General features: G+C 40.8%; 1 protein-coding gene across 1 annotated transcript; it reads left to right on the plus strand.

Annotated features, from left to right (window-relative positions):
- The first annotated feature begins 1,588 nt into the window (after window positions 1–1,588).
- On the plus strand, window positions 1,589–17,175 carry LOC105996409 (intelectin-1a-like). The gene is made up of 8 exons (XM_013030490.1): window positions 1,589–1,609; window positions 8,737–8,800; window positions 11,790–11,903; window positions 12,834–13,081; window positions 13,419–13,577; window positions 13,906–14,026; window positions 14,868–14,971; window positions 17,023–17,175. Exons 1-8 carry the CDS (start codon window positions 1,589–1,591, stop codon window positions 17,173–17,175), a joined length of 984 nt encoding a protein of 327 aa, XP_012885944.1.
- The last annotated feature ends 201 nt before the right edge of the window (window positions 17,176–17,376 follow it).

Raw genomic sequence — 17,376 nt, forward strand, 5'->3', positions numbered from 1 at the left:
GGTGGGGTCTAGTTGGATGAAGTATGCTTCTGTGAAGTTCGCATCCTTGTGACAGGCAAGTCTCACCCTTGTCCCTACTCTATTCCCTTTCTCTAATCTGCTCTTCTACATTCTCCCTGCCAGGGTGGACTCAGAGCCAGAAACATGACTAAAATGAATTCGTCTTTAAGTTGTTTATGCCAGGTATTTGGTCATGGTTAAGCAGTCATTAATATAAAAATACTTCAATGAGTATAATCAGAACTGAAAATAAGTACATTAGCATTCATTCTACAGAAATGTACAGAAAGTGTACAATGAACAACTGCCCAGCACCAAACCGGATAATGAGATGAAATAGACAAAGTTCTCACAACACAGTCATCAGCATTCCATCACTATAATAAACTACCTAACCAAGGGTATTTGTGAAGAAAAGAATCGATTTAACACCTTTCTATGTAGTTAAAAATCCAAGATTATGTAGCCCCATTCATATGGTCTGTGGTGGGTAACAGATTGCTGTGGAGCGGTATTGTAGGAGCATAGTCACATCTCAAAACCTATATGGGAGAGGTAGAGAAAAAGAGAGACATTGTGGTCCGACATTGAGGCATGTATCTATAAGGACCTCCCTCTAGGCTCCACATTTTAAAGGTCCACAGTACATCTCCCTCCCCCAATAGTACCACCTCAGGGCCTAAAACTTAGCATAAGGACCTTTAGTTTTTTTTGTTTGTTTGTTTGTTTTGTTTTTTTTTTGGGGTCCAGTCATGGGGCCTGAACTCTGGGCCTGGACACTGTCCCTCAGCTCTTCAGCTCAAGGCTAGCACTCTAACACTTGAGCTACAGTGCCACTTCCGGCTTTTTTCTTTTTTTGTTTATGTGGTGCTGAGGAATCGAACCCAGGGCCTCATGCATGCAAGGCAAGCACTCTACCACTGAGCCATCTTCCCAGCCCGCATAAGGACCTTTAGGAGAGACATAATTAAATCATATCCAGGACTAGGGCAGAGCTCAAGAAGTAGAGTGCTTGCTTACAAGCTTGAAGCCTTGAGTTCAATCCCCAGTGCTACCATAAAAAAAACCAGGTAGCATATACTTGTAATCCCAACATGGGTTTAAGGCCAGACTGGGATACATAGTGAGTTTTAGTTCAGTCTGGGCTATAAAGGGAAAGTCTCAAAAAACAAAACACAATGAAGAACAAAGCAAAACAACAATTACAAAAAGCTCAAAACAAAATGAAAAAACCAAAAATAAAAAATGAGAACATATCATTTTTTTTTCTGACACATAAGAGGATTGAATCAGGAACCTAAAGTTTCTTAACAAGGAAATGCCCAGGACCTGATAGTATCAATGGTTAATTTTACCAAACTTTTAAAGGAAAGTGAAGACCAATATTTTTCAAATTTTGTCAAAAGTTGAAAAAAAAAAAAGGATATTCTGTAAGGACAACATTGCTCTGCTTCCAGTGTCAACGTGTGGTGCTAGTTGAAGAGTCCCACACATCCATCCCAGGGGACCACGCACAGGCAGGCAGACATAGGAGAAAGGTTACTGTAAGGTTTATTAGAGGAGCCATATTTCCCCCAAGAAGGAGCACATGACCTCTGTCACCATCCAGGTAGCAGGAGTGGTCTGAGGGTCGGAAGTGCGCTCAGGTGGGTCTGGACGGAGAGAGGGAGGGACCAACTGTATGGCAGGAACTCCAGGGATGGGAGGGCTCAGGCCTGGGTGGAGCTGAGGACCAAAGGTAAGCATAACACCAACACTGGTGGCTCATGCTTGTAATCCTAGCTACCCAGGAGGCTGAGATCTGAGGATCAGGGTTCAAAGCCAGCCTAAGCAGGAAAGTCCATGAGACTCTTATCTCCAATTAACCACCAGAAAACCCGAAGTGGCACTGTGTCTCAAATGGTAGAGCCTTCAGCTGAAGAGTTCAGGGACAGCAGCCAGGCCCAGAATTCAAGCCCCATGACCTACCCCCCCCACACAAAAAAAGATACTACATGAAAAGAAAGTTTCAGATTAATATCTCTTATTAATATTTATGCAAAAATTCAACAAAATGAGCAAGCCAAATATTGCTGCATATTAAAACTAGCAAATGTTGCCAAGTAGGATTTATTACTAGAATGCAAGGATGTTTTTTCATACCAAAAATTGATCATATATCACAGCAGATGAACAGAATGAAGGATAACAAATGCATGGCTGTTTATTATCAAAAAACACTCAATGAATTAAGAATAGAAGGAAAGGTCACATGAAAACTCACAGGAAGCATCATAATTGATGGTAAGAGTCAAGCTTAAGCTGTGGGCTGGTGGCTCATGCTTATAATCCTAGTTACTCATGAGGGGAGATCTGAGGATCCCAGTTCTAAGCCAGTGTAGGCAGGAAAGTCCATGAGACTCTAATCTCCAATTAACCACTAGAAAACCAGAAGTGGCACTGTGGTTCAAAGTGGTAGAACACTAGCCTTGAGCAAAAGAGCTCAGGGACAGTGCCCAGACCCTGAGCTCAAGACCCATGACTGTAAAAAAAAAAAAAAAAGAGTCCGTTTTTCCATCTAGAAACAGGCCAAGGTTGCATATCTTTGCCAGTCCTATCAATGTAGTACTAGAAGATAATTAGTTCAGAGAATGAAATAAAAGGCATCCAACTTAGAAAAGAAGTAACATTATCTAATTGGAAATGATATCATCTTTTGTATAGAAATCCTTACAGATTACACAAAATACAGTCAACACTAATAGACAAATTCTTCAAAGCCACACACAAATGTCACTGATTTCCAATACACTGACAACAAATATCTTGCAAAGTAAAATGAAAAGACAAATTTATTTACAATAGCATTAAAAATAATAATATACTTTGGAATCAACTTAACCAAGATAGTTGAGAGACTTGTACAATAAAAGCTGTAAAACATTTTTGAAAGAGCTGAAGGAAGACAGATATATGGAGAAACATCCTGTGTTCATGATTTGGAAACCTTAATATTATTAAGATGGCATTTTACCCAAAGTGATTTATAGATGAAGGCAATTACTATTATTAGCCTTGTTATGTTTTTTTGTTGTTGTTTGTGTTGCAGAGATAGAGGAGTATACCCTAAAGTTTATGTGACTGTCATGACTTACATGGTCAAAATCATTCTGGAAAAATAGAACAAGGCTAGAGGGTTCATCCTGATTTCAAGACTGACCACAAAGCTACAGTAATGGAAATGATCTGCAACTGGCATAGAGACAGATATATAAACTAATGGAACAGCCTAGAGAGCTCAGAAAAACATCCCTTGTATGCATAGTCAAATGACTCTTGACAAGATGTCTAGGACCATTCAATGGAAAAATGGTAAAATTTTCAACAAATGCAAATACCACATGCAAAAAGAATGAAGCTGGCTCCTTTCCTAACACCATATACAAGAATTACCTCAAAATGGATCATGACTTAAGTAAGACTTAAAACTATAAAATTCCTATACACAACAGCACAGTGCTGGATTTGGCAATGATTTCTTGGGTTTGACACCAATGACATAGGCAACAAAAGAAAAACATGTATAAGACACCTGTTCACTTGTCCTGTTCAAACCTTATGGGCTCACTTATAACTTTCACATGGTTTTTTTAAGCTTCTCCTTCCTATTCTTATTTCTTGATTTTTAAATTTTGGAAGTGCTGGGAATTGAACCCACAGCCTCATGCTGTGCTTAGCAATAAGCCTGTATACTACCACTGAGCTGTATCTTCTAGCCTTTTGATTCTTGTTTTTAAAGTAAATTCTTTTTTTGGGGGGGGGTCTGATCGTGGGGCCTGAACTCGGCCTGGGCGCTGTCTCTTAGCTCTTCAGCTCAAGGCGAGTGCTCTACCACTTGAGCCACAGCGCCACTTCCGGCTTTTTGCTTATGTGGTGCTGAGGAATCAAACCCAGGGTCTCAGGCATGCAAGGCAACTGCTCTACCACTGAGCCACCTTCCCAGCCCAGTAAATTCTTTTTTTAATATATATATATATATATATATATATATATTATTGTAAAGATACTATACAGAGGAGTTACAATTACATGAGTAATGAGTCATTTCCTATCGAGCATTGTTACCCCTTCCTTTGTTTTTACCCTACCATCCCGTCCCTCCTCACTTCCCCAACTCCTCCCTCCCACCACGAATCCTCCCTCTTGTATTACCCTGTATTACCTGATGTTTTTCTGATGTTTCGGATGTTTCTACCCAAAGTTGTAATGTCTGTTTTCAACATAGTGTCTTGTACATCTCATTGTTACAATGGGTCAACCTGTATCCCTATTTAAGCATTTTTTTTTCCCTTCTCCTCCCCAAATTAGAAAAATGTATATACAAGATGCAGGGCACTGGAATCAAATACAGTGAAAACAGGGGAAGGAACATACCAAAGAAACAAAAAAAAATCACATAGTACATTATAAATATGTTAAAAAATAATAGCAAGAAAGAAAAAGCCACTTGTGTCCCTATCTTGAGGTTTATTTCACTTAACATCATCTTATATGGTCATATGTACATAGCTTTTGACCTTTTCTGCTCGTCCTAGACATATACTAGTTATTGCAAATAAGGGAAACCATGGGACCTATGTTTCTTTGGGCCTGGATTACTTCACTTAATATAATTTTTTCCAAGTCTTAAAGTAAATTCTACAGGTCTCATCCAGTCTAACAGTACCTCCTTCTTTTGTTGGTGATGGGGACTGAACTCAGGACTAGGCAGCTCTATAACTTGAGCCACAATCTCAACCTCATATTTTTCTTTTCTTTTTTTCTCTTTCTTTCTTTCTTCTTCCTTCCTTCCTTTCTTTTTCTTTCTTTTTTTTTTTAATAAAGAAGCAACTTTATTGAGAACGTTCCTACACTTACTGGCCAGGGCTGCAGCACAGGCTCGGGAGCTGATGCTGCGACCCCTAGCAGCCCACATACTTTGGTTTTTAAAGGCAAAATTTACGAGGTCAAGCCTGGTCACGCAGGTGACCAATGAGATTGTCACACACCCAAAAGATTGGACAGTCATACTAGACCACATGCAGGTGGCCAATGAGGTTACAGTCTGTCACATAATGGCTGCTTAAACCAGCCTATCACTTTTGTCAACCTCATATTTTTCATAACAAAGAAGACCTATGTTTCTATTTGAGTGTTTTTTTTTTCTGAGAAAGATTATTATGGGCCATTTGGTGGAAATGTTGTTTTATGCGTGTGGGATCAATTTATTTAAAAGACTAGAAACAAATGACAATTTCTGTATTCTTTCCTGACATTTATTGGCCTATTAACATCAGCCACAAATGGAGAGATGGTGAGCATTGTAGTCATTATATTCAATGTGTATTATCTAAAAATCAAACTATATAACTTGAGGGTAGAGCTGGGAGAGGGAATAATGAAGAATGATGGAAAGGGTGACATTGATCAAAATGCATTGTACTCATAATCTGATGTATGGAATTGTGAACTCTTTGTATAATGACTTAAAAATAAAAGTTTTAAAAAAGAAAGAAAAGTCTATGAATTTTCCTATGGCAACAATGGGCTTTGATGGAGGAGTTGGGCCTTTTATGAAGTTCAAGGGACATAGAGCATGTGGTTGAAGGCTGGATTTCCTTAGTGAATCTCTGCTTCATTTTTAGTCCCCCAATATAAGGCTTCCTGATTGTGAGAAACTCTCAAGAAAGGTTCACAATGACTTACAGGCCTCCATTTGGCCTCCATTTATATTGATTGCTCTCTTTTCTATGCATTTCTTTATCTTACTTCTTCTCCATTTGGAAACACTTTCCAATCTATAGAAAAGGTGTATAAAAGGCAGACTGATGAGCCCTCAGAGATATCCAGATTCTTATTCCAGAGGGCCGTAGATAGGTTATCTTGGGTGGCAAAGGGGCCTTTGCAGATGTGACTAAGCTAGGGCTCTTGAAATAGAGATTATCCTGAATTACCTAGGGGGGCCCAATATAGTTAAGCAAGGGGTTAGGAAACCTGGTGGCTGAGAATAATAGCTTGGCTGTCCATAAGGAACCACAATCTGTACTGCTGACGTTAATGGAATAGTTTGTGACACATAGCAATGTCTAACTGACCCACAAACCATGACAACCCTGATCTGACCATCTAAGGCCAAGAATTCTCCCATAAACATATGGGAGGAGTCAATGCATAGTCCAGTCTCTAGAAGTCAATGACATATCAACTCAGAGTTTCGGGTCTGACCACCCCATATCTGAAGACTTTGATAAAAGCTTGAGGTTTTGGGGCCTCCAGTGCAGACTCTTTCTTGAGCTTTCCCAGATTCCTAGTTTGTACTTTTGTCTTTGCTTTGTTTGCATGAGTAAACCTGCACCTCCTTGAGTCTCCTTGTGTCTGCCTTGAATTCTCTCCCCAATAAGATGATAAGATAAGAACATTCTGTCTCCGGGTCCCAGTAACTTCAATCTTGTGACATCTTGGTGAACCAAGTCTGAATGTTTGAAGACTTTATCCTCCTTCAGTCATGGTAAGCCAGTCAGTCTATTCCTGTTCAGCTTGTAGCTCACTTCTTTTTATTAGTTAGTTTATCTTATACCTATATCGATACTCTATTTCCATGATGAATCAGACCTTGTCTGATTGGCTGTGGATATTTGAATGTTTTGTTCCAGTTATTTTATTTACTGTTAGAGGATCCAGGGAGAAATGATTCCCTTTCATGGGCTTGTCTAATGCATTATCTGATCTCTTCCCATAATATGTAATAATTCATTTTATTGGATAGTCTGGCCCAGCCATTAAAAATAATACTAAAGAAATTTATAAAGTTTATAAAAAAACAATTATTTGCTATGTAGTCTGTTAGAATTTACTGTCCCAATGTTTTGCAGTATTTTGTTTTCATCTAAGATCCAAATCAATTCATTTGTCATATACCTATATATGACAAGTGAATATATATACATATATATAGACTTCTTTATTTTAGAATAATAATTGAGATTTTTTTTTCTTTTTGGCCTTTAATAACATTGCCCTTTTTTTTGAATAATCTAGGAAGTCAGTGTGGGTTCTCTGGATTTGTTTTTAAGATTATTGGATTAGGAAAAACTCTTGTGCAGGAATACAATTAGATGCTATTGTTTCCCTTTGAAAATATCTAAGGGTAGCTTGTCCCATCATTGGCCATGGTGACATGGGATTGTTTATTTATGAGTGTATTTATTCATTTATTTATTTATGGCAGTTATGGGGCTTGAACTCAAGGCCTGGACACTGTGCTTGAGCTCATTTGCTCAAGGCTAGCACTCTCATGTTGAGCCACAGCCCCACTTATGGTTTTTGAGTGGTTAATTGGAGAAAAGAGTCTTGTGGACTTTCCTGTCCTGGCTGGCTTCAAACCTCAATCCTCATATCTCAGCCTCCTGAGTAACTAAGATTACAAGTGTGAGCCACTGGCATCCAGCTGTGGGATTACTTTTATGGGGAAAAGGAAAACTATTAGCTCCAGAAAGGAATTTTCATTACATAAAAATTACATTACAGCCAGGTGCCAGTGGCTCACATCTCAGGAGGCTGAACAATGAGATTCAAAGCCAGCCTAGGCAGACAAATTCAAAGACTTTTGTCTTCAATTAATCAGCAAAAAGCTGGACATTGTGGTGTGCTTCATGTGATAGAGTGCTAGTCTGTAGTGGAAAAAGCTAAGCAACAGCTCCAGGTCCTGAGTTTGAGCCCCCAATACACACACACACACACACACACACACACACACCATGTACACACAAGATTTTTCTTTTTTTGTTTGTATACCTGCAAACAATAGCCATGGCATAAGAGATCAATGTGGCATGCTGCACAAATTGCAGCATCATAAGCAGAAGAAATGAGGGTCGTTTTAAGTCTGTAAGTTTACTATGAAACAGTAGATAATTACCATAGACTATGTGGTATAGACTGAATTTTTCCAGCCGATGAAGAACAACAGGGACATTTTTAATAGAATTGCAGGGATAGGTTATGTTTGATTAGGATCCTTGTTAACAACATGGTGAGCCATTTCTAGAGATTATGGAGAGTCAGGAATGGTCAAACTGGAAGCCTGAGCAAAGCCTAGTCACATGGCTCACCAGCACTTGATCCTATGGCCACGTGTTAGTTTGGACCGCTGGCCAGAGACTGCTTTGGGAAAGAGCATGTGTTTGGGCTAAATTATGTTCCTATCAATTCTGTATATTTTGGTTCTCACTCCCAGAATTTGAGAATGTGATTGTATTGGAAATAAGGCTTTTAAAGAACAAGTTAAAATGAAATAAGTTAAAGTAATTAGGACAGGTGCTAATTCACCTCGGTTGATGTATTTATGAGGAAATATGGATACAAAGGGGAACTTCATGCACACAAAGAAAAGACCATGCGAAGACACAGAGAGAAGGTGGAAGTCTGCAAGCCAAGAAAAGAAGCCTTAGAAGGAGTTAATTCTCTGGACATGCTTACTTAGCATGCTTACCTGTAGAACTACAATCAACTGGCCTGGTGTGGAAAGACAGGAGTTTGCTTTCTGTGAGTTAGGGAACCCTGTTTTCATTTCAGGTCTAGTTTAAGTCCTAGAACATAAGTGCATTAAAAAATAAAAGAAAGAGACCTTTGAATAGTGGAAGGACTAGGTAGAAATGGAGATAGTTATTCAGAGAGAAAGGTGGACATGGTGGTGACCTTCATTTTGCTTTTCTTTAGATTACATTGACCCAACTTGGCTTCTTGCTGTTTCTCATTCTGGCCACTAAAGGGTGCGATCCAGGTGAGTTTCTAGGAACCTAGCTTTCTTTCCTAAGGTCATGTTTATAGTTCAAGTAAAAACATCAGGACATAGGATGTTATAACTGGAAACTTTTGGGCAACAGAAAAGTAGACTTACTAGAAGAAGGACACCTCGTCCCTGGATTGTTGCCCAGTGTTCCAAGGAGCATGACAGGAATATTATGAGGAAGGAACAGGAGAGCTAATACCTCATTTTATTTTATTGTATTTCTTTATTTTTGTGCCAGCCCAGAGGCTTGAACTCTGGGCCTGGGCACCATCCTTGAGCTTTTGTGCTCAAGGCTAGCACTCTACCACTTGAACCACAGCTCCATTTGCAGCTTTTTGGTGGTTAATTGCAGCTAACAGTCTCATAGACTTTCCTGCTCCTCATCTGAACTGGGATCCTCAGATTTAACCCTCTGGAGGAGCTAGGATTACAAGTGTGGGCCATTGATGCCTAACTCATTTTATACTTTAATTTATTTTACGGCTATTATTACTTTTATTTTGGGGCCCATACCCAGGGCCTGTGCGCTGTTCCTCAGCATTTTTTTGCACATGGTACTTTCCCACTTGAGCCACAATTCTACTTCTGTTTTTTTCTTCCCCCCCTTTTTTTTTGGTGGTTAATTGGAAATAAAAGTTAAAAGAGGTTTTGTTTTTTCTTTGTTGCTGTTTTTTTATTCTTTTCCTTTTGTCTTGTTTGTTTATCTGTCTTTGGGAGGGTAAGGGGGACACAGAAATGGTGGGAAAAAGGGTGAACAAATGCAGCAGGGGTACTCACTAGACACTATTGAAAAATAAACTATAAAATTTGTGGGTAGGATTGGGAGGGAAAAACTGGGAGAGAGTGAGGGAAGGGGGTAACATTGTTCATAAAGAAATACACCCTTAAGCTGGGCGCCCGCCGGTGGCTCACATCCGTAATCCTAGCTACTCAGGAGGCTGAGATCTGAGGATCATGGTTCAAAGCCAGCCCAGGCAGGAAGGTCATGGGGCTCCTATCTCCAAAAAAACCACTAGAAAGCTGGAAGTGGCACTGTGGCTCAAGCTGTAGAGCACTAGCCTTGAGAAGAAGACTTCAGGGCCAGAGTTCAAGCCCCACGACTGACAAAAAAAAAAAAAAGAAATATATGCTTTATCTGACTTCTATAACTGTAACCCCTCTGTACATCACCTGTATATACATTTTTAAAAAAAGCAACCCCCCCCAAAAAACCAACAAAAAACACATAAGGAGGTCACATTGCTCTGAGATCCCAGTCTTTCCTGGGCCAGAGAAGAGCCTTGAGATGCACAGAGGCCAACTTGAATATAGGCCCTGTGCTGATTTCTGTCTTGAGGGATCAGGCCTGTAGCAATGAGTATTGCTAAGGCATGCCCTTATTCCAGGATCTGCCCTTCTTCATGGCTCTGAGAGACTCCAGTAAGAGCTGTGCCCCTTCCAGTCACTCCCTACTCCCATGGCCTTGAGCTTTGGACTTCCATGGCAATTGCATGGTCTGCTTTTTGTGTGTGTGTGTCAGTTGTGGGTCTTGAACTCTGGGTATGGCTGCTGCACTTGAGCTCTTCAGCTCAAGGAGAATGTTCTACCACTTGAGCCACAGAGCCATTTCCGGTTTTCTGGTGGTCAGTTGGAGATAAAGAGTCTCACAGACCTTCCTACCTGGGCTGGCTTTGAACTATGATCCTCAGATCTCAGCTTCCTGAGTAGCTAGGATTACAGACATGAGTCATTGGCGCCTGGCACAAGGTCTTCTGGTCCAGAGAAATGTTACTTTCATAATCTCTCTTTCTACAGGAACTTGATGACATTGTATTTCTCTTTATTGCTATTTATTTTAAAAGCTTATATCTAAATATCATCTCACTTGACCTTTACAAGACAGTATTTTTTTTAAGACAACAATTCTTTATAAAAATGTATCATTGTTGGGCATTGGTGGCTCAGAAATAGTGCTGTGGCTCAAAGTGCTATCCTTGAGCAAAAGAGTTCAGGGACAGCACCCAGGCCCTCGAGTGCTTGCTATAGCCCCTATGTCCGCCCTTCCTCCTGCAAAAATACCATTACCTATGTTGCAGAAGAGATTTTTTAAAATTTTCATGAGCATCAAGCTTTATCCTCTAGGGACAAATTGGTCTTCAGTAGCTTCATTTTAGGTGCGAGGAAACTGAGGCTGAGATATGGTAAGGATGGTCCACAGATGTTGGACTTGCAACCACTGAGCCACCTATAGCTCTGACCTCAAAGCATATGGTAGCTTCTGTCCCTCTAGATTTTTAGAGTATTTGTAGAGCTGTGACTAGTATGGAAACTTATTCATCCCATGCATCTGCTAGTGTCCGGGTCTGTCTCAGCACTGTCTACCTCCTGCCCCATGCTTCAGCCACATCAAGCTGCTACTTGCATTTCTTCTATGTATAATATTGACGTTGCTTTGTTCTATTCTCCAGGCTTTTGGATATGTTGTTTCCCTGATAGAATTCTTTGTTTGTTTGTTTGTTTGTTTGTTTTCTTCCTACTGGTAAATCATGCTCATTCTCTAAGAATGATCTGAGATCTCACAGGGGCTAGAGGCTTTCTATGAACAAGCTATCTACCCTATACCTGTCTGATTGCCAGTCAGGACTTTCCAAACTCCTCTCTCATTTCAGAGTCATTCTTATAATCTCCCGAGCCTATCATTTGTCTCTCAATATAATTTCCTGTTGACTTGTGAGCAACTCTCTTAGGGGAAGGTTTGGTTTGTTCTGCCTAGTGGCCGGCACTGGGCCAAGCACAGTCCAAAGCATTGTGGGAGAGGCAGTGTTAGCCTTTGCTGGTGCTGGATCAGAGGGATTAATGAAGATAATACTGGATTCTCAGGGCTTTCAACCAGACAGTGAGCTCTGCCACAGTGGAGGCAGAGTGAGCTTGAATTATTGACAGGGGAGGCTGGGGGTCCTGAAAACCTACTAATGACAATAAACCTTTGTCTATTCTCTAGCTGAAGGCAATAATATTCTCCAGAACAGTAACTCTAATCTCTGGAACAGTTCTTCTTTGTCTTCCTTGCCCAGAAGCTGCAAGGAAATCAAGCAGAAGCAGCAGAAGGCCTGTGGTGAGTGACATAGCACTTAAAGCCCAGTCAGGCTGGTGCACTTTGATTTTTTTCTGATTTTCATTTTTTAATTTAAAACATATGGTACATTTGGATAAAAATGCCTATTTTAACCTGTTTTTCCCCCAAATAGCATCACAGTATATGTTCTAGTCGGGCCTTGAGCTCACAATCTTATTTCAGCCTCCAGAGTGCTGAGATTGCAGGCATGTGCTACCACACTCAGCCTCATTTCAACCAATTTTGATTGTACATTTTACAATGTTGTGTAACTATCACCAATGCCTATCCCCTGGTAAATTTTATTATACCAAATGGAACTCTGGAACCATTAAACAATAAGTTAATATTTTGCTTTTCCCTAGTCCCTGCTCACTACTATTCTATTTTTTGATCTCTATTAATTTGCCTCATTTAGTTACCCAATATAAATAGAGTCAAAGATATTTTTACTTTTCTATCTGGTTTATTTCACTTACAGCAATGATTTTAAACTCTAAACATGTGGTACAAACAACTTTTTTTCAGTATATATGTTATACATTACACACACAAACACACACACACATATATTGTATAAACATATACAATATTTTATTTCTTCACCCCCTAAGGCATACTGAAATATATCTTTTGTGTATTTGACCAATGATGTAATGAATATTAGGGTATATATATCCCAGCTCTGTCTCCATTTCTTTTGGGTAGGAGTGGAAATGCTGGGTTATCTGTGAATTCTGTTTTTCTTTATGAGAAATGAGTTTGGGTATAGTTTTGTGAACTTGGAGATTCCAGTACCCTCAGGGACACAGTGATAGAACTCAGGAGATGTTCAAGCCATGTTTCTAGTTCCTAGGTGTGTTCTGGTTTGGGGATGAGATGGACCAGGAACCTGCAGACAGGGAGGCTGTGGGCTGGCTCTCTCCACAGATGGCCTGTACTTCCTCCGCACCAACAATAGCGCCATCTACCAGACCTTCTGTGACATGACCACTGGGGGCGGTGGCTGGACCCTGGTGGCCAGTATACATGAAAACTTCATGGCGGGGAAGTGCACAGCTGGTGATCGCTGGTCCAGTCAGCAGGGCAACAGAGCAGACTACCCAGAGGGAGATGGCAACTGGGCCAACTACAACACCTTTGGGTCTGCAGAAGGAGCCACAAGTGATGACTACAAGGTTGGTGCCTCTACCCAGCTGGACAAGTGTGAGGACTTGAGTGTGGCTGGGCCACCAGCATGTAGGAGAGTGGGTTGGGAGGAGGGCTTTGGAAGGTAGGGTTATAACAGAAGAGAGAAATGCATGCCTTGAATCTCAGCTTCTTCCAAACAATGTCATTAGGACTTGAGTATTGCCAGAGTACTATTGTCTGCAGGAAATAGAGGTGAATGAACATAGCTGGCTATCTGCCTGCCTGGAATCCAGAGCTATCAGCTCAGCTGAGAGCTGCACATGTGGGCCTTTAGTCTTGTGGGGCTGTGTGGCTAGGCCAGAATAACTGTTGGTTTCTTTCTAGAACCCTGGCTACTTTGACATCCAGGCCCAGGACCTGGGCATCTGGCATGTGCCCAACAAGACTCCCCTGCAGAACTGGAGGAACAGCTCCCTGCTGAGGTACCGCACCTTCACTGGATTCTTCCAGCATCTGGGACACAATCTGTTTGGACTCTACCAGGTACATGAGGATGTTCTCTGGGTCTGGTTTTCATGGGTGTAGAAAGAAGCAAGTGTTTGAGCTTGGCTGGGAGAGCCATCTCTCCAGGTGCCTGTTTTCCTAACACTAATTTGCTGGTAATTTCTATCTCATTTGTCTCAGAAATCCTTTTGCCAAGAAAGGTTAGAGAAGGGGAGGGGGTGGATTTGCAGTATTTAGAGGATTGGAAATGTCCAGCAAAAGGGAGAGACTCTCATTTGACAGATTTTGAAATAATCTCAGTTACTGAGAAAACATTGCTTTCCCTCTATTTGTTGTCTTTACTCAGTGACTTAATTTTTCTTTGTAGAGATACCCAGTGAAATATGGTGGAGGGAGGTGTTGGACTGATAATGGCCCAGCAATACCTGTGGTCTATGATTTTGGTGATGGCCAGAAAACAGCATCTTATTATTCACCTTATAGCCAGAGTGAGTCTTTAGTGTTCTTCTGAAATCTTCATAGGAAAAATGCTGACTTCTTGTATGATAGATAGTAGTTATCACTTCTGTGAATGTTCTATGCATTGTCTCATTTAATTTGTATTATTACCCTTGTGATTTGAACTACTATTAGTCCCATCTTAAGAGTAAAAAACTGAGTCATTGAAGGTCACTAACTGGCTTGAAGTAACAGGGCCTAGGGAAGAGATTCTGTTTTGGATTGGGAAAATTTGGTCAAGTCTTCACTCTTAAGATACCCATTTTCACTCCCTTAGGACCTTGTTAGCACCAGGCCAGAGTCATGTGCACAGGACAGAACAACAGACAGGATGGCGAGAGAGTTTTATTTCTGTCTGAATGGTAGCTGTTTGTCTAATGCAAATCTATGTTTGGCAGAATATATTTGATAGAGGCTGAACCTCTGATGTACATTTCATAGCTTTTAGTACTTACATTTTGGATATGGGTCTTTAAAGGAAAAGCACCAGAAATGTATGGTCAGGGACAGAGTGAGCACATTTGCTAGTTGCTTCAACAAGTTCTTAGAGGTGTTCTGTGATGATCTGTATTGGCAAATTTCTCTATACAAGCAGCTGGCAGTATCCAGGGACTCTTTTTGAGGCCAAAGTCTTAGGCTTCTGTATGGGGTAGGTCCTTCTTAGCAAAATTTTGCACGGGGAGGCTCTCCAGCCATTGTTTTCAGTGGTGCTAGGCTCCACCAGTGTGTCTGAGTGCTAGATTGGAGCCTGAGCCTAACATAGACAGTCACTGGGTGGCTTAAAGAACGTTGAGTATTGTCTCCAATTACTATTTGTCTCTTTGTTTTTAGAGGAAGTCACAGCAGGATTTGTCCAGTTCCGAGTATTTAATAATGAGAGAGCAGCCAATGCCTTGTGCGCTGGAGTGAAGGTCTCTGGATGTAATACAGAACATGTGAGTGTTTGTGGGGTCAAAAGGAACTGGTTGAGGGCCAAAGCCACACTCGTTGAAGACTTAGTAGGAGAGTCCTGGACAACCTTCCTTATGGCAGCCCTTTCTCTACTTCAAGTGCTTTCTGTGGCTGGATGTTTCTATGTGGACTGACTGCTAGTGCAGGTACACATGGCTCACCTGAAGCAGCTTTGATGTCTCCTTAAACTGGAGATCATTGTCCCCTTCTGTTTATTTCTACTCTCTATAGGGTGGCTCTGGGCCAAAGCAGCTTGAGGATGGAGTCTTTGGGTTCTCCACCATATGAATTGTCAGGAGTAAGCGTGTTCTCTTGAGACCCAGCCCTCCTGAAAGTAACAGTGTGAAAGGTTACGAGATGTTAGAAGTGGGCCTTGAAGATCTCATTTTTCCTTCGGTCCTCAGCCATCAGCATGTCCCTTTTCCACCCAGAGAGGCAGCTCCACTGTCAAGTCAGACCCTAAAATTGTAATGGGGGATGATGACTATCAGAACCCCAAGAAGCAAATTTCTTTGTGATGACCTGGTTTCCACTGCACTTTTCAGCTGTGGTCCAAGGAATACATACTGCAGTGTACATGTGAGCTGGTGTGCATCATTCATTTACCAGTACAGCCAGCACCTATGTTGTATCAAGTCAGGAGACCGAAATTATGTTAATGAACAAGTTTGAGGTCACTGAGGGATACCTAGTCATATGCTGTTATGTAATAATGTTTTAGTCAATGATATTATAGGTATTAGAGTTGTTATATAAAATTATTGTCAAGCAACATCATAACCATCTTAGCTCAAGTATACTCTAGCAGGTTCATACAATTGCAAAATTACCCCCAAATTTATTATTCAAAATGTGTTCCAATTATTAAGTGATGTTTAGCTTAAGTAAGTGTCTATGTTGTGTGAGGCTTAGAGTGACTAGGTAGGGGTCCAGGTGGAAGCTGTGTTTTGAAGTCTTCAGCTTGAGAGACATCTAGAGATAGAGATAGAGATCCAGGGCAATAGTAAATTCTTACTAATTGATGTCTATACAGTCTACAAAGGGAAAGGACATGTATCCTGTTCTAGGGAGTAGCACTTGGGGAATTCATGAAGGAAGAGTCCTGCCAGGGAATTTGAGAATGAATGTTCAGAAAAGATAAAGGAAAGTCAGGAGGAGAAGGATGCTGCTAAAGCTAGGCAAAGAGAGTTTTTAATGGAGGCATAGATCAGCACTGATGAAGAGTCTAATGAAGACTAAAGATTCTTCCAGATTTGGCCATTAATATGCCTCTGGGCCTGACAGCTGAATTAATCAGCTTTTTGTCACTGTGACAAAAATCTGAGAGAAGAAAAGAAGGGAGGATTTGTTTTGGCTCATTGTTTCCAAAGTATCTATTTATAGTCAGTAGGTTCCATAGCTTTTAGACTATGGCAAGGGAGAAACATCATCTTATAAGGGCAATGTAGAAATAGTATTACTTCCCTGTGGTTGCCAGGTAAGACAGAAAGAGATAGATAGGAACAGAGAAGGGCAAGATACCCTTCAAGACATACACATAGTGATCTACTTCCTCCTACCAGCCCATAAAGTCTATAGTTCTACCACCTCTCAATAGTGTATTTAATTAAATTAATTAATTAATTAATTTTTGCTGGTCCTGGGGCTTGAACTCAGGGCTTGGGCTCTGTCCCTGAGGCTCTCTGTGCTCAAAGCTAGTGCTCTACCACTTGAGCCACAGCACCACTTCCAGCTCTTTCTGTTTATGTTTATGCATGCTAGGCAAGCACTCTACCAGTAAGCCACATTCTCAGCCCAGTATATTTAAATTTTATAGCTATCAATGGATTAACCAACTGATGAAAGGCAGAGTCCTCAGGATTCACTCACTTTCTCAAAGCTCCACCAATAAACACTGTTTTCACAAATACGGAGTCTTCAATACTTGTCTTTTTTTTAAATGTGTGTATGTGTGGGGGGAGGGAGGGGGGTACTTCATATGCAAACTGTAACACCAGTAGATATGTCATTACCATTTCCTCTTCTTGTTTGCTAGCACTGCATTGGTGGAGGAGGATTTTTCCCTGGGGGTCATCCTCAACAGTGTGGAGACTTCTCTGCCTTAGATTGGAATGGATATGGAACACACACTCGTTGGAGCAGCAGTCAGGAATTAATTGAGGCAGCTGTGCTTCTGTTTTATCGTTGAAAGCTTCATGGTATGGGACACAAGATCTTCTCCCACCTAAAGGGTCACAAAGATGGAGAAAATATCTAGTGACCAGAATGTTAATGACAGAGGAGAGTAAAGTAAATCAGGTTCATGCAAGTCTTGGTGTATTTCTGAATTATTTTCATATAAGGGATGAATCCCTGAAGCAGATTTGAGAGGAATGTCTACTGCCCTGAT

This window comes from Dipodomys ordii, unplaced genomic scaffold (assembly GCF_000151885.1).
Source record: "Dipodomys ordii isolate 6190 unplaced genomic scaffold, Dord_2.0 Scaffold131, whole genome shotgun sequence".
Taxonomy (NCBI): domain Eukaryota; kingdom Metazoa; phylum Chordata; class Mammalia; order Rodentia; family Heteromyidae; genus Dipodomys; species Dipodomys ordii.